At 48.3% G+C, this 26,468-nt stretch overlaps 2 protein-coding genes and 1 pseudogene across 2 annotated transcripts; 2 read left to right on the top strand and 1 right to left on the bottom strand.

The window, feature by feature from the left end:
* Positions 1-26,468, top strand: part of LOC137463877 (zinc finger protein 850-like) — a 234,171-nt pseudogene that overhangs the window by 89,740 nt on the left and 117,963 nt on the right.
* On the bottom strand, positions 1,638-22,861 carry LOC137463866 (E3 ubiquitin-protein ligase BRE1A-like). Its single transcript, XM_068175252.1, has 6 exons — positions 22,850-22,861; positions 17,630-17,800; positions 3,994-4,119; positions 2,973-3,113; positions 2,541-2,648; positions 1,638-1,814 (listed from the first exon to the last, which is right to left on the bottom strand). The coding sequence occupies exons 1-6, from the start codon at positions 22,859-22,861 to the stop codon at positions 1,638-1,640; spliced, it is 735 nt and encodes a 244-aa protein (XP_068031353.1).
* Positions 24,403-25,755, top strand: LOC137463894 (heat shock factor protein 5-like). The gene is made up of 2 exons (XM_068175277.1): positions 24,403-24,953; positions 25,644-25,755. The coding sequence occupies exons 1-2, from the start codon at positions 24,440-24,442 to the stop codon at positions 25,685-25,687; spliced, it is 558 nt and encodes a 185-aa protein (XP_068031378.1). The 5' UTR covers positions 24,403-24,439; the 3' UTR covers positions 25,688-25,755.

The following is a 26,468-nucleotide window of genomic DNA, read 5'->3' as shown; positions in this document are numbered from 1 at the left end:
AGCTGTAAAAGGAACTCCTGCTGCTCTAGCCAAGGGGTTTGAAGATGCAGACAGTTTATTCATGAGCCAGGTCCTGGTGCCATGAAGAAGCATCTGTACCCCAAAATCTACCAGCAGCATCACCACATCATTCCTTAGCCAACTTGCTGCCAGAACCTGTAACCCCGGGAGCAATTTCCAGGGAAAGGGGAGCGGGTTCTACTCTCATTCCTTCTAACAGCTCTTACACCATGGCAGGAACTCTCAGCAGCCCAGGTTCCCCTTGGAAAGGCAGGATGCAGTGCTCCTTCTCACTTCTCAGGATTCCTCATCATTTCCAAGGCTTTACTCATATATTCTGAATGTTTTCCCCAAGATAATGAATAGTGTAAGAGCCTGTGATGAACTCCTTTTACTTTGTATCTGGTATTTCCTGCAGGGAGGGGATGGAGGAAGGCAGGAGGTTCCATGCTTCAGGGAAGGGACACCCATGAGACAAACCTCTGAGAGGTGCACCTTCCAGGCAAATTAAGTTTACTTAAACACTACATCCCAGGAAGAAATGTCACAAATCAACAAGTTCCCGTTTGGATTTTAGGAACAGGCTTCAAATGCTCCAAGCACAGGGAGCACCGAGACTCTAAGCCACACCACATCCCTGCCAAAATTCCCAGCAGCCATGACAAAATGGCTGCAGAAATAATGCAGCATCCTGGCCCTCCTGTTGTGTCAGGAATAAGCTACTGGGGATAGAGCCAAAGGGACAAAAGTTGTTCTAGCTGAGCATATCTTGAAAGGAGAGGAAGGAAGAGATCAAGTGTCTCTACTGTAGAAGTTTAAAGCTTGTGAGAAATGTTTCCAAGAACTGGACAAAGGATGGGAGAGCAAACAGTACCAGAGGCAGGAGAACCAGAAAAATAAACCAAAGAACAGCTTTAAGAAGAATTTGTACATAACAAGGTCAATCTTTGTGGTAAAGCTGCAGCAAAGGAACCACTAAAAGCCCTTTTCTGAGAAGGACAATGGCAGCAATGCTTCAGCCTAGGGGAAGGTGAGCACATCAACCAGGGCTTGTCAGTGGAATGCTGCTTTCTAAGGGTCTCCAAGATCTCTCCTTTCTCCTCTGGTGGATATTCAGACGTGTTTGTTTGGGGTAGGGTTTCCTAGTGCACCAGCCCTCGAGGGTTCTTGCCCTGACTCGGGAAGGTGCACAGGTACCTAAGGAATTGCTCCACTGAGTCTACAGATTAATTTCCTTGGTCTCTATTGGGCCTGTTAATTGGGAAACGCTTCCCTCCCAGGAGCAGTGCCATTCCTTGATGGGACTTAATTAGCATCCAAAGCAGAGCCCTCAAATAAAGCTCTCACTAATCTCTGCTGCAGCTCAGCTTCCATCCCACCAAGGCAGCACTTCAGCTGCACGTTCCCGCCTTGGCAGTGTGAAAGCAAGGGATGGGAAACTTCCTCTCAGGCACAAAGAGCACACAAAAACTGAGGCCATGACCAAAGGGACAGGGCCAAGAAAGGAAGCAAGATCCAGAGTGTATTTCTTTGGAGACCCTGAAGGCTCCTCCCAGAAGACACTGCAGCTCAGGCAGCAGAAGCTGAGAGGGAGGGAAGGAGGCTGGCTCAGCACCAGCAGGGGCTCTGAGAGGGCCTCAGCCGATGTAGATTCTGTGGGAGTCGTTGGCCCCGAAGGCCGCGTTGCACTTGGGGCACTCGCGCTGCCGCGTGTCATAGCGCGTCTTCACACACTCGAAGCAGAAGACGTGGAAGCACCTGGTGAGCACCGCGTCTTTCTTGCGCATGTTGCAGCACGGGCACGTCAGGCAGGCCTGCAATACACACACACAGACACACACACAGACACAGACAGACTCACAGACACAGACACACAGACACACAGACACACACACAGACACACACAGACACAGATACACACACACAGACACAGAGACACAGACACACAGACACAGATACACACACACAGACACAGACACACACACACACACACACACACACAGACACACACACACACACACACACACACACAGACACACACACACACACACACAGACACACACACAGACACAGACACACGCACACACGCACAGACACACAGACACACACAGACACACACACAGACACACACACACACACACACACACAGAGACAGACACACACACACACACACACAGACACACAGACAGACACACAGACACACAGACACACACACAGACACACTCACAGACACACAGACACACAGACACAGACACACACACAGACACACAGACACACAGACACACACACAGACACACTCACAGACACACAGACACACAGACACAGACACACACACAGACACACACACACACACAGAGCTGTGAGGGGCCCTGCAGCCCAGCTGCTGTGCTCAGAGATGTCTCAACATGTCGGTACTTCCATCCCTCAGAAGGACAAGGTGGTTTCTCCAGTGCCAGAGTACAGACGAGAGATGTCAGACACTGAAAGTGTGCCTACACACCTTCTGACTAAAGTAAAACGGGAAGCTGACGGACACAGACACTCCCCTTGTAATCCTTGATTTCCTCCATCAGGATCTCATCACAGCTGGGAACCATGTCAGGCTTCTTTGTGGTCTCCAGCTTCCTGCACAACCTAGAAATATCTTCCTGCGGAAAAACAGGAGAGCAAGTGAAGGAGCAGTACATTCTCTGTCAGCTTCTTCAGGGACCAAAGAGAACGTGCACCTGGCTAAGTCATGCCAGCCATAGTTTCATCCCCTATAATCCAAGAGACAACATGATCATCTGATGCCACAAGTATTGTCAGTTATCAGGGGACAAAATCTGAAAGAGCCAGGACCCGATGAAGCCAAAGTCAAAGTGAAACTGGATACCAAGAGCAGTTCAGCTGAAACCCTCTGCAAGCTCAGTGTACAAGGAGAAGGACACGAAAGCAGACAGATCTTGAAGGATTGTGCATAGGGTATATACCTCAGCCCTTTTGAGGTTGAACATCTCCTTCTCTCTAGTTGCTCTGTTTTCTACAATCTCCTCCTGAAAATCATGTAACTTCTTCTGACCCAGCTCTAGCTGGGCCTTCAGATCATCTGCAAGCTGGGCTGCATCCATGGCCTGAGAAAGAAAACCAGTACATAAGGAGCAAACACAGAAGAACAGCTCTGGTGGTCTCTAGTCCCTTGTTCTTACCTTATTATCAACAAGTTCTAATCATTTAGCTTCAAGATTCCTTTGGGCAGAGCCAAACTTTGGCACACTGCAAGGCACATCTCTTACAAAAACACCAATGATCATCCAATTCTCTTCTTAACCTATTTTCAGCCTTCCAGCTTCCATGTCTTCTCTATTAAAGTGTTCAGAGGCAGTTCTATCGCTGTCCTAGACAGAACTGCACGATACCTATTTCTAACAATCTCTCTTCACCAGTTCTCTTCTGACTTTATAACCATGTGCCCTTAATACCACAAATTGTCCTATTAAACACAGGTCACTGCTGAATTCTTCCCAGCTCCTCTTCACAGGGATATTCCTGCTTTCCTTTCTGCCTGTGTTAATGTAATTTCTACATTTCTACTAAAACTTAACAACAAAGGCAGCATCAGCTATAAACTTAGATTTATTTTACTGGTAACACACCTACTTTACTCGTCTTAGGCATTTGTTGAAAGTGTTCACATTCCCCAGCTGTATTTCCTTTTGCTTATCCCATCTTTGCAATAAAAGCTTTGACCCCAGTCCATCTGGCTGCTGTCTCTCTCTTCACCACAGGTTACACAGAAAAACATATGACCTGCTTCTCCTTACCAAAGGAAAACATCAGTCTCCAGTACTTTAATCATAATTCTCTCCAGGACTCCTCAGCCTTCTGATATACTCATCCAAAAGCAGGGAATACCAGGTTCTCTAATCCCAGTGAGAGCTCAGACCCTTCCATGCCTCCCACAAGGCAGCAGCTCCACCTCACAACCCAAGAGGAAACAAAGGCATCACTCACCTTGCGTTTGCTCATCTCCAGGGCCTGTGTTCGCAGACCCAGCTCCTTCTCTCCCCTTCCAGTGCTGCTCTGCAGTGAGTGTTCCTTCTCCTCCAGCTTACGTACAACCTGCAGCTGGGCATCCACCTTGGGAAGGGAGACAGAGGGAACAGAAGGAATTAATGTATGCTCTGTGGGTCTTCAGAGCTGTCATTCGAGCTGCAGGCTAAAACTACCCCTGCTTCCCCATCACCAGGGAGCACACATTCAGCTTGCCTTTTTCTCCCTGAACAGCTGTGCCTGTATCCAAAGAGCTGTACCCAGATCTCTATGGTCAACACTTTAAAGCTTAGCAGTCAAATATATGCAACAAAGATTTCTTAATTTTTGGACAGCGGCTCAAAGACTTGCTGCAAGGCAGCGAACAGTTCCACAGTGGTTCCAAGGACGACAGGATACAGAGTCACAGAATGGCCTGGATTGGAAGGGACCTTAAAGATCATCTAGTCCCAGCCTCCCTGGGATAACTTCCTCTAGGGCATGTGTTGTAGATGTCGGCGAACCCAATGGGAAGAATGATGATGTCTGACTTAGTTCAGCAGGCTGAATGATTTCTTTATTATAATTATGCTATGATACATTAATATACTATATAAAAGAGGACACTAAAAACTACATGCTACTCTCTCTAACCATCATATCTAACTCCCTCACAACTCGTGACCCTGTTCTCCAGAGTCCAGACACAGGTGGATCGGATTGGCCATCAGGCCCAAACAATCCACCGTGATCCAACCAGGCATTCGCTCTAGGTAAACAATTCTCCAAACACATTCCACAAGAGAAAAACAAGGAGCAGAAATAGAAACTGTTTTCTCTTTCACTTCTCTCTGTGCCGCTTTATAAAAATCCTGAAAGAGAGAGAAATGTGCTTGCCCCATTTTGGGGTCTCTGCTGAGGTGTGCAGGGATCCCTCACGAGGCACACAGGGATGTTTTGGGGTCTCTGCTGAGGTGTGCAGGGATCCCTCACGAGGCACACAGGGATGTTTTGGGGTCTCTGCTGAGGTGTGCAGGGATCCCTCACGAGGCACACAGGGATATTTCTGGCCTCTCCTAAGGTGTGCAGGGATCCCTCATGAGCTGTGCGTCAGGGTAAATATGAGGGGTTTTTTACTCTTCTCAGCACAGCAAAGGGACACTTGGCCAAGGTTTTGCAGGGCTGGAAGAAAGCCTCTTGCAAACCCTTGGGCCCAGAAGGCTGCGGGCACAGCGGGCGGGCAGAGCCCGTCCCCTGGGGCCAGGCCGGGCTGCTCAGGCCGGGCCGGGCCAGGCGAGGGCCCCGGCAGGGAAGGGCCGCGGCCCCGGGCTCTGATGAGGCTGCTGAGCTCCGCCCTGGCCCTGAGCTGCAGCCCAAGACATTTACAGCCAGGGCCGTGCCCTGGGGCACAGGAGGCACCCGGGCTGCAGCTGAGGCCGCGCCCTCTCGCACTGAAGGGGGCTGGCTCTGTTCCTTGGGAGGATGCAGAGCCTTGTGCCTCGGCCTGATGGGGCAAAAATCCCCCCAACATCCCTCTGTTTGCAAAAAGAAAGGCTTAGTGCTCATTAATAGGAAAAGCTGTGTGGGTGGCCTGCAGCTCCTGTTCTTTTGTTGCCTGGGCCCCAGTCAATGCCAGCAGGCAAAAGAAAGGATTTGCTGAGGAATGATCTTGGATCAAGCCAAACATTTACAGGCAGGGCAGTCCATTTGTATCGATGGGGGCACACTCTGGGGTGCAGCTAAGGCCATGAGGTCACAGCAGGCTCTGGGGTCACAGCAGGCTGAGGTCACAGCAGGCTCTGAGGTCCCAGAGGTGCCAGAGCCCCGTGCTTGCACAGCACTGTTAGGAATAAATTTGAGGTTTGACCGTTGAGGTGTACGTTTAACTGTTTGACCATTGTTCTGTTTGTTTCACAGTTTAAAATCATTCGTCTGCTTGTTCCACAGTTCGCTAATTTCACCCCTGTTCGTGTGACTCCTACTTGGAGTGTCTGCCCTCGTGTTCAGTCCCCACTCCGGTTATATCCCTCTAGTTTCGCTATATGTATCGGTCTGGGGGTTAGCCCCCCCCTTTTTTGTTAAAACCCCTTTGTACCTGACGATTTGGGCTCTCTGTATCCCCTTCATGGCGTCGGGTAGTTCGGCCGCTGCTCCCTGAGGTGACTTCCTGGTTCCCAGAAGGCTTAGCATGTACTGCATGTTAATGGCCGGACTCCAGCCGAGGACTAGAGCTGGACCAAGATCGTGAACAAAAGCAAGGACAGCCCAACGATCAACATCTCCAGGACAGGGAGATGACAGGGAATTGGAGCTGGCCTTCGGCACCCCTGGAGCCGGTCGCCATGACTTGAGAGAAGCCTGAACAGACTCACCCCCTTAGACCAACGAGCTACAAGCGAGTCTCTGGACGTATCCCCTGAGGGTGAAGACTCCGATTCTGCCGTAATCGACAGGATCGTCTACCCCTCCTCTAGGACGTCGACTCACCTGGGAGTAGCGGCGGCGTCGCGAACCCCGTACCCCCGCCCCTTAGGCTATCTTTTAATAAAGGCCTTATCAAGAAAGGAGCACAAGGTCTCCTGGCCATTTTGTTTACGACAGCACCCCATTTAGTTTTGTTGTTGTTGTTGACCCCCTGGGAGCGCTTGTAGTTCTCCACCCCTGCTATTTTTAAATTGATCCAATTGCTTTCTCAGGGGACACTGGTTAACCCAGTGCCCAAGGTTCTTACAAAGCAGGCATGGCTTTGTGGGGTCAACCATTGCTGGTCCTCGCTGCTGCCCAGTGTGCCGCTGTGCTGATGGAATGGGCGCTGGGCTGGCAACGGCGACTCTCTGTGGTGGTCTTGGCAGCAGCTTTGGTCTGCTGTCCTGAGCCACACTCCTCAGAGGCACTTTCCTGTTCCAGACTAGAAGCATATCTTTTAGTGTAGGGGGGTTCTAAAGGTAAGCTCAGAATTGCAGCTGGCCCTGTTCATTCACATTTGCAAATGCCATTTCCTCTAAAACTTCTTCCCTTGCATTTTCTTTCCTAACTTGGATTTCAATAGCTCTAGTTAACCTTTCCACAAATTTCAAAAAAGGCTCTGATGGTAGCTGTGTGATCTTACTATATGACTCGAGAGGGGCGTCAGGTTGAAGGGCAAAGAAGGCTTTTTCAGCTGCATCTCTGACTCTCTCAAGGACTACCACAGGGATTACTGCAGCTTGGACTGGGGCCAGAGACCCAGTCAGAGGGCATTGGCCCTCACCGGGGAGATGCTCAGTGGTAATTGGCACGCCACTGGCATCCTTTGCTGTGTTTGGATCAGCATGCAAGTCTGGGAGGGCCTCTTTCAGCAGTTGTTTCCATGCTCCTTCCCACAGTTTGAATTCTGTAGAGGTCATGAGGCACGAAAAAAGCTGTTTTAAATCATGTGGGACGAGTACAGTCCTCCCCAGTTCGGCCTTTAAAAGGCCCCGGAAGCATGGGCTCTGTGGGCCATACTGTTGGTGTGTTTTGCAAATCTCTCTTATTATTTGCTGTGCAAAAGCTTTCCAATTAGCAGTTGTGGCTCCTGCCCCTTGCCCTGCATGCTGATATGTGACAGGGGCGAGTGAGAAATCGGGACCCTGCATTGGCTCTGCAGTTCCCTGCTGCTTTTCCCTTGAGCGGGAAGCATTGGGATCACTGGTGTGGCTACAGGGGCGAGCAGTGGGCGGGCCCCCACCGTGGGAACCCGGGCAGGGGGCGGGGCCACCGTGGGAACAGGGGGCGGGGCCACCGTGGGAACAAGGGGCGGGGACAGGGGTGGCAGGGGGCGGGGCTGCCTGGTGATGTCATGTCGGCAGACGCCCCCTGAGGGGAGGGGCGGAGCTGAGGGAGTGCCAGGTAAGGTAGGGGGAGGGAGGGTATCACGAGGATCAGGGGGCATGAGGGGAAAGAAAGGATTTTTGGGATGCTGAGGGAAATCATGGGAAGAAGGAGACCAGGTAGGGCGCGGTGCCACGTGGCATCCTCCGTTTTCTTGGCTCTCTGGGGACTGGGAGCCATTTGGGTGCTCACTGCTCTCCGAAAAACCAACACATGCTCGGGGTTTCTGGGCTGGGGAGACAGGGTGGGGAGAATTCCACACGGTCAGGCCAGGACTTTGTGGACAGTGGGACTCGGGCACTTCAAGATGCTCAGGGAGCTGGCTTCCCTGGGCGAGAGCAGAGTCTGCTCTCCTTAAAATACCGAGTTTTGGGGAAGAGGGTTGTAATAAACGCCAATCACTTGTTTTAAAAATTTATAAAAGTTTACTAAAAATAAAATGGAAAAAATTAATACAAGTATAGTAATAAAGATTAAACAATTAGAGTTAGGACAATTAAAGAGACAATAACAGCAAAAAGTTACAGCCCGGGCTGGGTACCTCTCTCTGGACAAAAGTGAGCCAGGAGAAGGACCCCGATAAAAGAGAATTCCCTCCTTAAGAGGGGTAACCTGTTGCATACACAAATCACTTCATGAATATGCATATTTTTTATTTAAAACAAGAAGTTCGTCTGGTACTTGTTGAGGAATTCCTGTTAATCCCAGGCACCTTGAAGTCTAAGTCGAGTTCGGAGAAGTTCGTTTTTTTTTTTTTGTTGATAAGGAAAGCCATAAATTCCTTTCCTCTGGAAGATTTAGGGGTTTCTGTAATTGTTATCTCTGTGTGAAGAATTTCTTGATTATCTTCTCCTTCTCTTGAGCAAAAAGAATACCACACACACATATTTTCTATTTTAACTACTAAAGCTTAATTTCAATTACAAAACTACATTTACTATATTATTAAAATGTTACTACAGCATAACTTTCCAACCTAGCATAATACATATAGTAAATATCTGCGTAGAGCCATATAATCTGCATTTTTCACAATCCTTCCTCTTTCTTTTTATAACTACTTTGGCTCGAGCAATATTTACTGCTTTCTAGCCTTCATTTTTTGTTCATTTTCTTCATAAATCAATCTAGCTTCTTGAAAGGGGTCTTCTATATTATTTTGTTTCTTTAATACCATAATCTTTTGCACCATTTTTGTTGTATCCAATTTTTGATCCATGGTCACTAATTGCATGCCTTGAACTACACTGGTGATGAGTCGAATAAAACAGGGGATCAAACAAGGAAGAAATATTAGACCAGCTGTAGCGCATAACAGGAAGAAACCTAGCTTTTTCCACCATTCTATTCCCAACACGTTATCCCACTAGGTAGTATTCAGCATTGGTATACAAATTGTCAAGTGAGATTGGTACAGGTTTAGGTGGTGGTGCCGGCTTAGCCTTTTTGTTTATCAATTGCTCTTTTACCAAATCCTGTGCTTTATTCCCAATAGTGTATGTGAAACAAATCCATTTTTCCGCTTTTGGGCATTCACTTCCTATCCTGTTACCACTTATTCCTAGATTCTCAGTAATCCAGTACTTTTGTCCACTGTGCATGCAGTTTCCTAATTTGGATGGGTTATAACAGTGACTGTTGACATGAGTGTGCGAGATAAAAAAGGAGCCTCGGTGTCTTTCCATATACAGCTTCTGGTAACACCTGTAGCATGGCCTTGTCAATATCCCAAAAGGGAAAAGACAGAAAATGAGTGACAGAAAAAGGAGAGGTCCAGTATGGCTTATACTCCCACCTCCCATGCCTATGGGGTTGCAACCCACAGCAGGTGTATGTGATCTTCTTGGTGGCGATTATAGAGGCCAATCTGGTCTTGCCCTCTCTTCTCTTGTCACTTTCTCTTAGCTAATTTCCAGGCAAATCGTTTTTGACACTCCTTAACGGTGGTCTCCCCATGTTCCTCAGCTATTTCCCATTCAACAGGCACTAATAATTCCCATCCACAAAACAAAGTTATTATTTCAGTTGTTTCGAGCTCTGCTTGGATAGGGGATCTAGTTGGCACTCGACACTTCTTGCAATGGGGGCGTCGCTTGTGTGAACTACAATACCAATTATTCCCACAATTCAAACATTTACATTTAACCCAACTAACATGCCCAGTATTTGGGTGAATCAGACAGGGTATATTACGTGGCACAGACTGAGGTTGTATTTCGCCCTCCTCTTTGTATAAATCACAGGCTAAGGCCAAAATACAGGAGTTTTCTGTCCGAAACAGTCCTGATCCTCCTGTCTGTGGTGGCAGTATTCCTTCCCAAGGAGGGTACCGGAGACACCTCAAAGTTTGTCCAGGCAGTATTTGAAACCACTGATGTAAACTCGGTCTTACTTCCCAGTCAGGTGTGATCCTGTGTATATTTCTTGGATCATTCGGGTCTTCCCAGTTCATTACCACCCTTTCCCCGTTTAAGAGTCAATTTTATATCACCCGGTTCAGATGTTATTGTCCACTCCTTAGGTTCTTCCACAGGTCCTTTGATTCTGCTGGCGTGGATCCACCCTCGTTCCCTGGTCCGCATCGCAGCCTCGGTCGTCAGCAATACCTGAAAAGGACCTTCCCATTGTGGAGTTAAAGATTGTTCTTTCCATGTTTTTACCAACACCCATTCTCCTGGGTGAATATTATGGATTTTAAAGTCTAAAGGTGTGGTTTGGGGGATTATTCCTTTTAACCTCCAATTTTCAAGAGTTTTTGCAATGGTGTTAATATATCCTTTAACACTCTTTTCCCCTACCTCATAGGTAGCATTTTCATGTTGGGTGGTCAGAAAAGGTAATCCAAACATCATTTCATAAGGTGACACTCCCAGGTCTGACCTGGGTTTGGTTCGGATCCTCAGTAAGGCTAAAGGTAGGCATTGTACCCATGACATTCGGGTTTCAACTATTAATTTAGTTAAAGTTCTTTTTAGAGTCTGGTTCATCCTCTCCACTCGGCTGTAACTTTGTGGATGCCATGGGGTGTGTAATTCCCATTTTGTCCCCAAGGTCTGAATTAATTGTTGTAACACTTTTGACGTTTTCCTCTGTCCGAGTCCATCCTATTAACCATTCCATATCTTGGAATAATCTGTTCCAAAAGGGTTTTACTTACCACGTTGGCTGTGGCCTTGGCAGTGGGAACCGCTTCCACCCAATGAGTTAGATGGTCTGTTATTACTAATAAATACTTCCATCTTTGAACTTGAGGAAGTTCAGTAAAATCTACTTGGATACTTTGAGATGGTCTAAGAGCTAATTTCCGACCTCCCAATGTGGTTTTCCTCATTACCTTTTTATTTATCCTTTGGCAAGTTATACATTTTTCAATTACTTTCTTTGCTATCCCAAAAATCCCAATACACCCATAGTTCCTTAGAAAGTGATCACACAGAGCCTGAGTACCCCAGTGAGTTTTCTGATGCATGTCTTCTAATATTCTTCTAGTAAGCATTTTATTAAGTAATTGTCTTCCATCAGGAAGTTTCCATTTCCCTGATTCATCTTGTTCACCTCCTATCTCCTTTAATTCTTTTTCTTCTGCTTCACTAAATTTTGGAATTTCCAGTTTCTCCTCATTTGGAGTTAATATTAGCATAACTCTTTCAGTTCCATTTTCTGCTGCATCCTTAGCTTCCTGGTCCGCCAAGTTATTTCCTCTTACTTCTGGAGTCACTCCCTTTTGGTGACCCTTAATGTGTACTACAGCTATCTCTTCTGGTAATCTTAATGCTTCTAAAACCTCTAAAATGAGCCCCTCATGTACTAATCCTTTTCCTCTTGAATTAAGCAATCCTCTTTCTTCCCAAATTTTTCCAAAGGTATGTACTACTCCAAAGGCATACCTTGAATCAGTATATAGTTCCCTTTTTGTGTACTAAATATTCCAGTGCCCTTTTTAGAGCATATAATTCACAGGTTTGAGCTGACCAGTTTGAAGGTAATTTCCCTTTTTCAATAGTTTGCATGTTTTTCCCATCAACTACTGCATACCCTGACATTCTTTTTCCTTGTAGACACCTGGAGGAACCATCCACAAAAATTATCTCCCCTTCTGAAAGGACTTGTTCTTCAAGGTCTTTTCGAACTTTTGTTTGGTACTGGATAATTTCTAGACAATCATGTATTAGATTATCTGTTGGTACACTATAACCTTTTGGAATATTTAACAAACAGGTTCTTTCTGCTCCGGTATCTACCACAAATTCCAATTCTTCTTCTTGGGGACCTACTTTTAAAGTTATCACAGGCTCTAGATGGTATCTGTCCCCTAGAAAATAGAGCCTTTGACACCCCTATTCTTCCTCTTTGCTCATCTCTCAGAAGATTTTCAGATCTGTTGCTCTCTTAGGACAATCTCTCTTATAATGTCCTTTGTTCTTACAGTAAAAGCAGACATTCCTGGAATGCTCCTGAGATTTGGTTTGTATTGGGGTTTTATTTTTTTCTGTTCCCCTGTCTCTACTACTGTCATATCTAGGAGTAGTGTTTGTGTGTTTTTGATTTTTTTCTTTTAATTGTTTTCTCACATGGTGACTGCCACAATCCTTGCTTTTAGTTTGGCTTTGGCCATAGACTTTCTGAGCCTCCTTTAATAAATCATCTAATGATTTGTCATTCTGATCTTCAATTTTTTCCATTATCTGGCCAAGCACAAAGTTAATCTTTAACAAAGCTTTTCTCACATCAATCTCAGGATCCATTCTGGAATGTTGCCTTATATTTCTCCCAAGTCTGTCTAACCATTCAGTTGGAGTCTCTTCTTTCCCCTGCTGTGCCTCAAAAGCCTTTTTAGCATTTTGCTCTCGAGGTGCCGCCCGTTTTATTCCCTTGATTATTGTATTGCGATAGTCATTCATAAGTTTTCTCCCCTGCTCACTATTCTGACTCCACCCCGGAGGTTCAGTTGGCATTATGTCTTCTCCAGAGGGCCCCTGTGGATGTTCCTTATTCCAGGCTTTTATGCCTGCAACTCTTATAATTTCCCTTTCTTCCCGAGAAAATAGTATCTTCATTATAGACTGCATCTCTTCCCAGGTATAAACGTTTGGACCTAAAAATTGGTCAAGTTGTTCAGCTGTGCCAACGGGACCTTCTAAAATCCCTTTGATTTCCTTTTTAAAATTTCTGACTTTGGAAGAAGTCAGGGGAGCATTCACAAATCCAATCCCACCCCCTCCCATCGGGACCTCTCTCAGTGGAAATAGACCAATTTCTTTCTCCCCGTATTTTTCTGTAGCCTTATTTTCGTGTGGTGAGGAAAAATCAGGAGAAAGTTGCCTCTTAACTGCACCTCTAGTATTTTTATAAGGAGCATCTTCTCGGGACAGGGAGTTCCTTGGAACCGGAGCTGCGGTTTCCAAGGGAACGGAGCTCCGGGCAGGAAGGGCGGTGTGAGGAGGACATACCATAGAGGCCAGGTCCTCCAGAGGCGGAGCACGGGCGGGGTTTGCTGCCGGAGCTGCTGAAGGGGGCAGCATGTCCGGGGGATACCGGATGGGAGTGCGGTCAGCCTCCACGTGGCTCACGGCGGCTGAGCCGGCCGCTCCCGGCAGAGGCAGGGCAGCGGCGGCAGCGCCCAGTGTAGCCGGAACGGGCAAAACCGCGGGGGATGGGGCCGAGAAAACCGCTGCGGGAGAAGCGGCCAGAGACGGGACAGCCGGGACTAACGGGAGCCCGCCGGGCGCGGCCAGCGGACCAGCCGCGGACAAACCGGGCAGGATGGGGAGGGGGTCGGTCGGGCAGCCGCGAGCAGCGAGGCGGGGGCCGGTACCGAAGCGGCAGGCGGCGAAACAGGGACCGGGAGGGCCGCCGCAGGCAGCGGGACGGGAACCCGCAGAGCCGCCGCCGCGGGCACGGGAACCGGGGCAGGAACACGCGGCGAGCCAGAGCCCGGGGTGGGCGCAGGCACCGGGACAGGCACCGGCACCGGGGCAGGCGGAGCCGAAGCGAGCGGCTCGCTGAGACCTGGGACAAATGCCGGGACTGGGACAGACGGAGCTGAAACAAGCGGCGAGCCAGGGCCCGGGACAAGCGGCTCGGCTGCGAGTGGTGTGGTTCTCTCTTGTTCCACTCCCTTTTCCCCTTTTTCTTCCTTTTTACTGGTTTTCTGTCCCTTTTTTTTTTTTTTTTTTTTTTTTTTTTCCCCCAAAATCTTATCTATTCATTCCATGCTCTTTTTTTTTCCTCACATTTTCTAACAACCTAAACACTACCTTCTTTCAACTACCCATGCAAAAAATCCTTTCTCTCACAAACCATTCGACATAATATACCTCCCTCTAAAAAAATAAAGCTCAAAATAAACAATCTACATTACATATCTTCCACTCATTTCCATTTACTCACCTTTATCTCTCGCTCACTCTCACTCACATTCACACCCTCAAGCCTGTTCATTCATACTTCTGGACTTCACAATACTGTTACATATACTTTCATTCGTGCACACTTACTCACTTTTATTTAACTCAAACAATCTGCATTGCATATCTTTCACTAATTTCTATTTACTCACCTTTATTTTCCACTTACTTTCGCACACACATCTACACCCTCAGGCCTGTCCATTCATACTTCTACATTTCCCTTTATTTTATTGCACAGAGGAAGGAAATGTTAGCAAACCTCTTAGACTTACACAAAGGGATTTCTGTTGCCAGAGAATCGTGAATCGTGTAAGCCCCCACCCTGACCCCTTCCACCTCCCCGAGGTTTGGCTATCCCTCTTCCCTAGAGATAGCCTCAGAGTCAGGGGTTCGGACCTCCGTACCTTGCCCGATCTGGACTCCCCACACCCCCTCCCCCAGGGGGAATGGGTTAGACGACTACTTTACGCAGCTGCGGTGCTAAAAGGTCCTACGATACTGAGCCATCCTTGCTTTGGGGGCAGCCTCTCTGGGTTTCAGTACCGCTGGGCCTCTGGGAAGGGCCCTGAGCTACTCAATCCTGGGTGCTCTCGAAGGTTAATATCTCAACCCAGCAGACTTTTTCACTCAAGTTTTTGCAGGGTTTTGCCTAAGCCCCCACCCTCAGGGGACTTGTTGGTGCGGGACACACCGTCACGTACACAACAAGTAAAGGTACCTTTTGTTTCACTTATTCAACCCTGGGTGCTCTTGAGGATTAATATCTCAACCCAGCAGCAACCCTGGGTGCTCTTGAATATTAATCCCTCAACCCAGCCCATTCAATTCAATCTCCCCGGGGGGATTCTCTCACTCTTTTATCATTTGCTTCGTCTCTGTACTGGCCGCTTTTCTCGCGAAAAAGACGGAAACGCAGCATGGGAGACTACAGCACTCACTTAGCAGGTCTGGGGTAACCAGCCCGCCTCTCATTCACACACATTCATCCCCCCTTATCCACCCCATTCACACACATTCATCCCCCCTTATCCACCCCATCCCAACAAATACTTACCTATCCCTTGTCCTTGGGTCTTTGTTCTTCATGTACACTTTGGTCTTAGGGGCTAATTACCGCGGTTTAGGAATTCTTTCCCTTTTCTTTGCTTTATTGTCTCTTTTTGTCCATCGGATCGTAACCTGCGGTCTGTGGTCACACCAGGGGAACAGAGCGAGGCTGCCTAATCAGGGCAGGACGCGTCTTCTCACTCTAATTCTCCTACAGCACCCACAGCGGGGTATTAAGAACCATCCTCTGCTACCATTTGTTATAAACGCCAATCACTTGTTTTAAAAATTTATAAAAGTTTACTAAAAATAAAATGGAAAAAAAATTAATACAAGTATAGTAATAAAGATTAAACAATTAGAGTTAGGACAATTAAAGAGACAATAACAGCAAAAAGTTACAGCCCGGGCTGGGTACCTCTCTCTGGACAAAAGTGAGCCAGGAGAAGGACCCCGATAAAAGAGAATTCCCTCCTTAAGAGGGGTAACCTGTTGCATACAGAAATCACTTCATGAATATGCATATTTTTATTTAAAACAAGAAATTCGTCTGGTACTTGTTGAGGAATTCCTGTTAATCCCAGGCACCTTGAAGTCTAAGTCGAGTTTGGAGAAGTTCGGTTTTTTGTTGATAAAGAAAGCCATAAATTCCTCTCCTCTGGAAGATTTAGTGGTTTTTGTAATTGTTATCTCTGTGTGAAGAATTTCTTGATTATCTTCTCCTTCTCTTGAGCAAAAAGAATACCACACACACATATTTTCTATTTTAACTACTAAAGCTTAATTTCAATTACAAAACTACATTTACTATATTATTAAAATGTTACTACAGCATAACTTTCCAACCTAGCATAATACATATAGTAAATATCTGCATAGAGCCATAAAATCTGCATTTTTCACAATCTCTGTCATGAATCAAATGCACAGATGTGGGAAAAAAACCTCTCTTTTACATGCTTTGTCTTCAGAGATACATACATTCAAACTACAGACATGCAACTGATCACAAGACAAATTGAAGGTTTAGTCCTCCAAACTGCCCTCTTCTATCATAATTTCCACTACCATTGCAGTTAAAATCTACTTGGCAATTAGCAGAATCAGCCCTCAAGCACCGCAAACAATAACAATAAGAGTCAAAACCAAGTTTCTATACGTAAAGTGAAAAATGTATACAAAGAATATATAAATTTATATATATACACTCACACATAAATATGTATGTATACGTATACATATAAATAGGTATATAAGAAAACGTATTTATTAACCAGTTGAGTAATTTTAAGTGAAATTATATATTATAACATCAAACTGGAAAACTTTTATTTCAGTTCTTGAAAATCAGTGTTTACATTATTTGATATGGTCGTTTTCACATTATTTTAAGCATGCAAGACTGCAATAATTATTTTCTCCAGACAAAAGTGCAAGAGTTTATGGGCAATAAATGTGAAATACACTGATAAAAGAAACATGTTTAAATGAAGCACTAAACTGGTATCCTATAATACAGAAATAGAAATACTAAAATACTTTACCTTTGTCTACATGAAGTATTTTGTACAGAAATAACACTGTACTGGCATTTAATTAATAGCTCTTTCTAAATAAAAAGTGACCACTTTACCTATGGATTTGTGTCTAGGCACAGTTCACGTTTTTCATGACCAAAAATTGCCCGATGACATATGTTTTCACGCTTTTTTTTTTTTTTTTTTTGACTGGCCAAAGAGACACAAATGCCATCAACAAGGGGATCGGTAACTTAGATTAAATCTTGTCTTTAAAGACATTACTACTATTAAAGAATGAAGTTTCAGGGTTTTAGCTGCAGACCATAAATATTTTATAATTGAATAAATACTAAGTGTATTCCCATTTAAAAAGAAGACAGACTTCATCTGTCAGATCAGAACATCTATACGTGATCAGAAATTGTTCCACAAGGTGCTGTCTTCTTAACATATTTTATGTATTTAATAAATGTAGGAGATAATAATCATTAAAACCTGCATGCACTGCAAGAAAACCACAAGCTCATTATTGGTTTTCAGTACTTACTACCAGAGCCATACTCAGAGCAAGCAACATGACTCAAAGAGCAAGAGATCAGCAACAATTAAAATCACTTTTTTAAATGCAACTCAGCTCTTGGGACAACCTGTGCCAGTTGCCAGTGTGGCACCATGCTCCAAGTGAACAAGTTCTTCCTTAGACCTAATCTGACTCAATCCCCATTATATATTCTAAATATTATCCCATGTCCTATTGCAACTGAGCCTGTGAAAAAAGGTCTTTCCTACTTCCTGAGAATCCCCTTTGAAGTACTGGAACTCAGCAATGAAGTCTCCCTGGGGCCTCTTCTCCTCCAGGCTGAATAACTCCAGGTCTCTCAGCCTGTCCTCAGAGGAGAGGCGCTCTGTCCTCTGTTTCTGTCGCCCTGTTTTGTAATTTGGTGGGGTGTTCAGTTTTATCTAATGGCAAAAGAATTGAAGTAGAGCAATGCAGGGTACAGAGCCATGAAATGGTGGTGGAGGAACCCAAGGATGCCAGTCCTGGCAGAGCAGTCTGGAGAGATTTGGCTGTGGGCAGGAGGGGCTGTGAGGGGCTCACTGTGAGCCTCTGGTTTGTCCCCCCCACCCCACCCTTAGAGGTTTCTGGCACGCAAACAGGGACAGCTGAGAGGGACTTGTCCCAGCCCCATCTGCTGCCTGGCACGCTCGGGCAGAGGGGAACTGGCCCAGGCTTACTGCCAGGGTGTGTGGCAGAGAGGGAACTGCAGGAGCCAGCGCCACTGGGCTGGCCCTGCTGGGAAGGAAGGTGCCATCCAGCACAGGAGGGGCAGGGCATGGAAAGGTAGACACTGCTCTGTCTCCCTGTGGAAATTAGCACGGTGCCTGTCTTTCAAAGGCAGGGACCTATGGGAGTCACTGGAGTTTCCTGAAAGGAAGAAACCCCAGGGACAGAAAGCACCACTTCTAGAGCACTGGCGGGGCAAAAATCCCAGCAAGATGGAGAAACCAGAATAAAGGGATGAGTGGGATTCTGGGCCAGGTTTGCCTGTGATGGCAAGGTCCTGCACATAAAGATGGGGTACAGATGGTCCCATTGCTCCTCTTTCCGCATCTTTCTAGGAGCCAGAGGAATCCTGTGAAATACTGAGCTTGGAAACTCATGGTTCATTTGTTTTTGTTGATTTTTTTTTTTCCTTTGGGCAGCATCCATTTGTAACATTTGCTGAGCCTGCATCCAGCCTGGTGCCACTGATTGTTCAGTGAAGAAGAGGAAGGAGACAAGAATGTGATAATCACATCAGGACCATTACCATGTACTTCGACTAGGATTGTAGGTTAGGGTTAGGGTTAGTGTTAAGGTAGGATTGTCTAATAGGACAGGGAACAGTAGGACTGGAAATGAATAAAGTTTGAAACCACAACTCACCTTGAAGATTCCCTTCTTTCTCACTCCGTGAATAACCTCAAGATTTCCTTCTGAATTGCCTGTTGTTCCTTAAGGGTGCAAAGTGACACTTAGGGAGTCTTTGGCACGGTGTGAAAGTGGGGAAGGCTCTTCTTCATTCATCCTCTTCAGACCACACTGCCTTTGGAATCCGGCCCACTGGTCTGTTTTTGCCCTGCTGTGGTACTTCTGTTTGAGGCAGAAAGGGCAATGACATTTGCAGGAAAAACCAGAGGGGGAGTGGGGCAGTCCAAACACCCTGTGCTGATGCAGCCCTTCAGCTGTGACTCGAGAGCATTGGGGCGCCTGCCACTTGGACTTGTATCCCTAAGTGCAATGTCTTGGGCTGGAGGAGAGCCGTGCTCAGCTGAGAAAGCAGAAAGATCAGAGAGGGTGCTCTGAAAGGTCTCCTCCGGTGCAGAGCTGTCAGGTGCAGACTGTGAGGTGAGAGCAGGCCCGGCCTTGCCCGGGGTGGAGCCGCAGCAGAGCCCCGGCAGAGCCTGGAGCAGCCTGAGCCTCGGCACGGGCAGGCGGCCAGGAGGCCCTTGTAGCTGCAGGAGGCAGCAGCCCGGCCCTGCGTGCCTCTTCCTGGCACCGGCGCATCTCCGGTTGTAATTTTGAGCAAAATTACAAGCGTATCCTCAAAAGGTTTCCAACGCAAATGGAGCGGCTGGAGATGAAACATGGAACCAATCAGATCTTCACTAGACGTGAGCTGCATTCTCCTCCCACAGCCACTGGTGCTGTGCCAGCCTCTAGACTGAATGAAACCAGAAGAGAATGAAGCACAGACCCTCTCAGTAAAACCTGACTCGTTCCATTTCAGCCTATAATGGCATTGACAGTCAAACTAAGGGGTTATGCACTGAACCTTCCAGTTCCTACCTGCTTGAATGGAGCAGTTCTACTGAAAGCAACAAGGCCATTGCCTTTTGTAGATGAAGCTGGTACACTGCTTTGCCAAATCTCGGCATTTCACAGGCATCTCAGCTTGGCAGTGCCCTTCATCCTATGCAAAACAGTATAAAGATTATTTCTAAGTGAGTTATTGGAACAGCACATACGGGGATCCTGTGAGGTATCTTTTAAGAGAAACATTAAATGACAGCTCAAATTTAAAAAGACAACTGTCATGGAACCATTTTCCTTCTCTTAGCAGCAGCACTGACTTTAGCTGGAATTCCAAACTCAAGTTAGCTTGGTGGTAGAATGTTTACAGATTCCAAGTATGCGCGTGGGTTTTACAGGCTTTTGGAAAGCTGGGAGGAAAGCTGAGAGGGAGTGGGGTTTAGGTTAACTTGCAGGAAAAAACCTTCCCTCCTCAAAGCTCAATTACTCACTTGTTGGAGGTGGTGAATTTGCCTGAGGAGGTAGAAATAAGAGCAGTTAAGGGACATCAGGCAGGGTTTTCAGAAGAGACAACAGGTAATCAACTGCTCAATGGAGATGTTCAGAAGGCAGGCTTCTGCCAGAGGTCTCTGGGATCCTCCCTTTGCTCCAGGTGACTCAGCTGTTGCCGGCGGGGAGGGGGGAGGTGGTGGTGCTGGTGCTGTCTTTTCCACCAGAGGGGCGGGAGATTATTAAAGGTAGTGAGGCACAAGAGAGAAGGAGAACTGATTAACAAAGGGCAGTAAACAGTGGATGCCAAGAGCTTTGACCCTGGCAAAGGGTGTTGGGACAGCTCCATGGGGTGGGTCATTGGGACTTTTGAGGATTGGCAGAGACATTCTTCAAGATGTACTGCCATGGGTCTTTTTGTTTTAGAAAAACGAGCTAATGAGGGGTGCCTGGCTGAAATTAATAGCCTGACTACAAATGAGATTGCAAAGCAGGGAAATTACCTTGGGCTCTCTGTCCTTGCCCGGGATGTTGGGTGTATTTCACTGAAATGCCCTGGACAAGAGGGCTTAGATATCCTCTGGTAGAGGTACGCTGGCTGGCAGGGTGGCCAGAGGAGTTTCTAGCAGCCTCAGCAACTATTTGGTCAGTGTGAGAAACGAGGCTCACCCTTTAAAATTTTTTAAAGGTGTAACAAGGGATAAAGCAAAAGTAACAGCACTGGGTGCATAGCCACATGTGTCGCTGCCGAGGCAGGGATGGAAATGAAGAGACTCCATCTTCAGAAGGCAAAGAATAATCTTTATTAACAAGTAGCATTCCTCTTTGATAACCAGCATCGCTAAGGTGAAATATGATTGGTCTCAAAGTGAAAACCTTTCACACCATTGGTGCACTCTGACTAGCCCACTGTGGTAGAACATATCTATAAACAACATGAACAGAAAGAGAGGTAATAATTGTTTCCATTCCTTCTCCTAACTTTCCCAGGCTAGGCCTGGGAGAATTCTCTCTCTTTTCTCTCTGACTGAACTGAGAATATCCACACACATGCACACGGTTAACGATAACAACTCTTATATACTTTTTCATTGCATTAGTCAAATACATATTCATGAAAATTATGCATATTTAAACATTCCTTTGAGTATACATGTTCCAGGGAATTCTTTATCTTAGTTCAACCCCTGACCTCACCTTCTTATACTACATGCCACAATGCAGATGTGATTTTGAGAGTCTTGTCTTTTATTTCCTCACGAGGCCCCCTGGTCTGTGGTTAGAATTACTGATAGCCGAAGGGTCAGGGGTAGATTCCTCCTTGCTCTTTTGGTGTTACTTGCTTGGTTCTTTTCAAAATTATCTTATCATACAGATGTTCTAGCCATTTTTAGAAGTACTTCCAACCCACATTAGCTATTTCACTACTTGTCAGGTAGTTACAACAATAAAGGCCTTAGTTCTTATTTCACAGCTACAATTACTTCTGCAAAAGTTAATGTTATAATACACATTCCATAGCCTCTATTTTAATATTTTGTGAAAGCCTAAACTATAATATACATATCACACTAAGATATACACTCTACACAGGGATTAGGGTATTAACCATAACAGGCTGACAAATTACACTGTATCAAAAGCAGTTAAAAAGAGATTACAAACTGTACTATATCAAAATAATTTACTAAAGCCAATAATAGTGAAAGCCAATAATTACATAAATAATTCATAACAATCAGTTACCAAATGGTTTCTGAATATGGGATTGTGAAGGCAGTGGACTTGGATGGGGGAACTTGTTTTACAGGGGGATCCTTCAAGGGATTATGGCTGCTTTGAGATTTCAGTGGGACCTCCATACCCCCTGGCACCCTGAGAATTCAGGTCAAGTAAAAAGGGTGATTGGAGGAATAAACACCCTTTGAAGCTGGTGACAGAAACTAAGATGCCATGGGTACAGCTTTTGCCATTAGCTTTGGCAAGAATGAGAGCCAAAGCCATGGGAATATCCAGTTATTCCCCTTTGAATTGTTTGAGATTCTTACCTTGTTCATTTTCAAGGTGGCAGGGAGGAGAAGATCTATATTTAAACCAGTACGTGGCCAGTATGCCGTGTCTTGTGAAATCTCTTTGACAGGAAGCCCAGTTAGCACAGACGCTGCCTTTGGACTTTGCTGTTCATAACATCCAACCAGGATTTCAGAGAGAGCAGCCAGGAGACCTGGACACGGATGGACCCATCACACTCGAGTCAAGGTCTCGAAAGCCCCAAAGACTTGGACATCTCAGCTGGAACAAAAGCATGGGAGACCTTGGCTATCAGTAGCAATCGACAAGGACTTCCAGTGATTAATGGGTTAGTATGAACTGTAATTATCTACTTTATTCTCTGTATCTACTTGCCATATCTGGTGCAGGGACCAGACATGGAAAAGTCGACAGGGGGTGTTTCAAATGGTCCATGTTGTGAAAAAGGGTTAATAATAGCTAAGGTTTGTGAAGACCAATTGAGAAGTAAGAAGAGGAGGGATTGAGAGGAAAGATGTGTGCTAACATCCTTACAAATAATTGAATGGTTGATATTGATTACAAATAATTGAATGGTAGAGACATTAATGGGCACTTCAAGTTGTAATAAGCTAATTATGTTGATAACTGTTAAACCCTTGTTGTACCCCCACTGTTAACTCCCTTACATACACCCTGATTGTACCCCCCCTTACCTGTACCCTCATTGAGTCCTTTGGGTATCGCCTCTTCTGCTTCCCGAAATGGCGGCTGGAAACATTCCCGGGAATATGCAAATTAAGAAAAGCTCAAGAAAATCCAACAGAAGACCCTAGAAACGACGAGCCAACCAAAAATTTGAAGAACTAAGTGACTGGACCTATGGTGGGAAATCCCTCTACTCCACCAACAAGGTTTTAAAGGTCACCATCACTAAGTAGGACTGGACTAGAATGAGGACCCTAGCCAATGAGCCAGAAAGCATTTTCCTAGGCACACTCATGAGGACGGAAGCCCCAGCTCTGCTGTGAAGCAAAACTGATCACCTCCTCCTCTGCGTCACCAAAGGGAGCAGCGGCGGTGTGCGCGACCCCTCAGGCCCCCACCCAGAGCTGATCACTGAATAAAGGCATTAAAAAGGAGCTGGTCTCCTGGCCCATTTATTACAATCTCACCCCGACCGATTTTGTGATTCAGCTTCCCACACACACCGGCTGCTCCCACACCTCCTCCGCTCTCCCACATCCCACAGGGGTCCTGCCCCTGTCCCCGGCATCTTCCCACAGCGCCAGCCGGACACGCCGCGGGCCCGTCACTCCCTCCCTCCGCAGGTGTGCGCTGCCTCCACCCCCCAGCGACCCCTCCGTCCTCCACACGGCCACCTCCCGGCTCTCCCCGGCCCCAGGCTGCCCCACCACCCCAGCCCCAAGACCCACCACCACCCCGTCCGGCTGCCCTTCCACCCTCAGCCGTCAGTGGGGGCAAAGCCGGCACCGGCACTCCCACCAAAGATGGCAGCGCGGGCAGAGCTGCCCTCACCCACACGCGGCCCCAGCACAGCAGCCGCCTCCCTGTCCGCCGCTGGAGCCGTGTCTTGGCCGGACGGGGCAGGAAGGGCGTCGGAGATGCTGAATGTGGGCAAAACATCCCGTGCCAGACAGGCTGTGGGAGCAGGGCCAGGGCAGTGATTGCCCCCCTGCATTCGGCACTGGAGAGACCACACCTTGAGCGCTGTGTTCAGTTCTGGGCCCCTCAATTCAGGAAGGACACTGAGGGGCTGGAGTGTGTCCAAAAGAATGTCTTCAAGTCTCTTCATCATTTCCCCTTCTCCCATTTGACCTGTCTGCTTGGAAGTGAGGACCTCTGTTTGCAACCCGTACCAAAGAGGGAAGCTATTTAGACTAAGACCTTTTTCCTGAATTCAGCTGTGCAGAAATGCGAGTGGTTTTGTTTTCACTGGACAAAGAGCAAGAGTTTCCGATGGGATTTCTCCGTTTGGACCTTTCTGAAAGCTCCTGCACTTGCCTTGGCACTTTGGGGCCGTACTGCAAAGCAAAGGCAGAAGGATGACTGCAGCCAGGGAAAAAGAGGGTTCGCACCTGGCCCCGCCGTGCGGAGCCCGGCCAGCCCCGGGAGCCGCCCCGCCCGCGCTGTGCCCGCAGCCCCGGCTCTGCCGCGCTCGGCCCCGCCCCGTGCGGCTGGGCGCGCGCGGGCCCGAGCGCAGCGCCCCCCTCAGGCCGCGCGCCGCCGGCGCAGCCGCGGCCGTTGCGCCGGGGCCGTTGTGGCGACAGCCGGCGAGCGGCGCCATGGCGGAGCTGCCGCTGCCCGCCGGGCTCAGAGCCAGCGCCTTCCCCGCCAAGCTGTGGCGCCTGGCGAACAGCCCCCGCGTCCGCTCCGTGCGCTGGGACAGCCGGGCCCGGGGGCTGCTCATCCACCGCTCCCTCTTCGAGCGGGAGCTGCTCAGCCCGGGCGACGCCCACGGGGCGGGCAGTGAGGGGGCGGGGCCGGCCCCGGACTCCTTCCAAGCCACGCAGTTCGGCAGCTTCGTGCGGCAGCTCAACCTCTACGGCTTCCACAAGGTGCCGGGCGGGGTTGGCTCAGCTGAGCCGGGCGATGCCGGCAGCTGGCTCCACTTCAGGAACCCCAACTTTCGCCGCGACCGCCCCGACCTCCTGCTCCGCATCAAGCGCCTGACCAGGGCCAACAGGCAGCGGCTGGCGGCGGGGCGGGAGGTGCGCAGCCACCAGCCCAGCCGCTTCCAGCAGCTGCGCAGGGAGCGGGAGGTGCCCTCCTTCCCCGCCGGGCAGCCGCCCAGAGCCGGTGAGTCGGGGTGGGAGCTCCGGGCGCGGAGGGTGGCGTGGGCTGTGGCCGTGGGCACTGCCCGGCGGGGCAGCAGCGGGCCCTGCCCGTGCCGGGGCTGCTCAGCGCAGCTGCCCCGGCCGGCACAGGGGCTGTCCTTGGGCAAGGCAGCTGTGCCGGCAGGGCCCGGGAGCTGTGCCGGCTGTGCCGGGCTGCCGGGGCTGCGGGACAGTCCCGCCGCGGCTGCGCTCACCACAGCCTGGCCCGCTCGGCTGCAGCTGGCCCTGCCATGCGCCCTGGCTGCCGCTGCTCCTTGCGCGGCCCCGGGGTGCTTGGGGAGCTCTCCGTGAGTGCGTGTGAGCCGAGGGCTCGGTCCTGCTCCGGCCCAGCTGGAGGGAGTCTCCTGTCCCTCCGGGGCAGTGGGGAAGAGAGCTGGCAGTTGGCTTTCTGGCAGTTGCCTCCTACCAGGGAAGGGCAACGCGGGAGAGTTTTCCCAGATAGTTGAGCGAATAGGGGAGAGCTCAGTAGACCAGCAGCTGCTAGTTGAATAGCCCTTGAACGTGTTGGTTGTTTCTTTTTTCTTTTTTCTCACCCTGCTTGGGAGGATGGGGGCTTTTGTTTTCCCTGACAGATGTACCGTTGCTGCCAAGGGAAACACGCCCAAAGACCAGCTTTCCCTTTGCTTCCTTTCTTCTTCCCATTCCTACACAGTGCTCTCCTACCAGGACCTCACTGCTCCTCACCTCAGGGTTTAGAGCTGCCTCCAGGCGCTTCCAGGCAAAGTGCAGGTGCTCAGGAGTCTGAGGTTTTCCTAGCATCTCCCCAAGAAAGTCTTTGTCTCATCTGGACTTCTTGGGGTTTCATCAGAGCAACCAGGAAGGGCAGATTTAATCTCAACTGTGAGCTAATCATTCCACTGGTTCCCCTGGAGCTTAAATGCCTCCCTGAGCTCATCCTTCCGCTGGTTCCTGTAGACCATCTTCCTGTAGAGGAAGAACTCGCTCTTCCAATCCCCTGGGAAGTCTGAATAAATTTCTGGAACTGAGGTTGCTGTGTGCTTCCTGTGATATTTGGTCCAAGGCAGCACTAGAGCTCTGCGTCCCAAAGCCGCATTGTGGAGCCTGACCAATGTGTTTGGATTCTTGCAGCCACCCCAGACACTTCAGCTCCCAGTGGTCCAGCTGGCAGTGCTGGTTATGCAGCATGGACAGCCCCCGGCCGGCTGTGGAATACTCCTGGGGAAGAGGAATTGCCACCAGTGGATCTGGACATGGTGCTGGAGACACTGGAGGAGATGATTTCTCCCTCTGCTCAGGTAACTGCATTGGACAGGGATGAAAGGGGCTGGACTGACAGCTTTTGAATGCTGTTGCAGGGCTGAGAAGCAAAGGCTTCTTGAGTTCAGCTGTGAACAGACAGGGAAGGATTTTCTTGGTAAAGCAAGATTTCCTAAAGAAGAGGGAATGAAAAAGTCTCCCCCCTGAGTAAGGATGAGAAGGTGTGAGCCTGTGTTGGCCAAGTTTGGGTGCTCATTTT

This window comes from Anomalospiza imberbis, chromosome 31, assembly GCF_031753505.1.
Source record: "Anomalospiza imberbis isolate Cuckoo-Finch-1a 21T00152 chromosome 31, ASM3175350v1, whole genome shotgun sequence".
Lineage (NCBI taxonomy): Eukaryota > Metazoa > Chordata > Aves > Passeriformes > Viduidae > Anomalospiza > Anomalospiza imberbis.
This window is presented reverse-complemented; position numbering and strand designations above follow the sequence as displayed.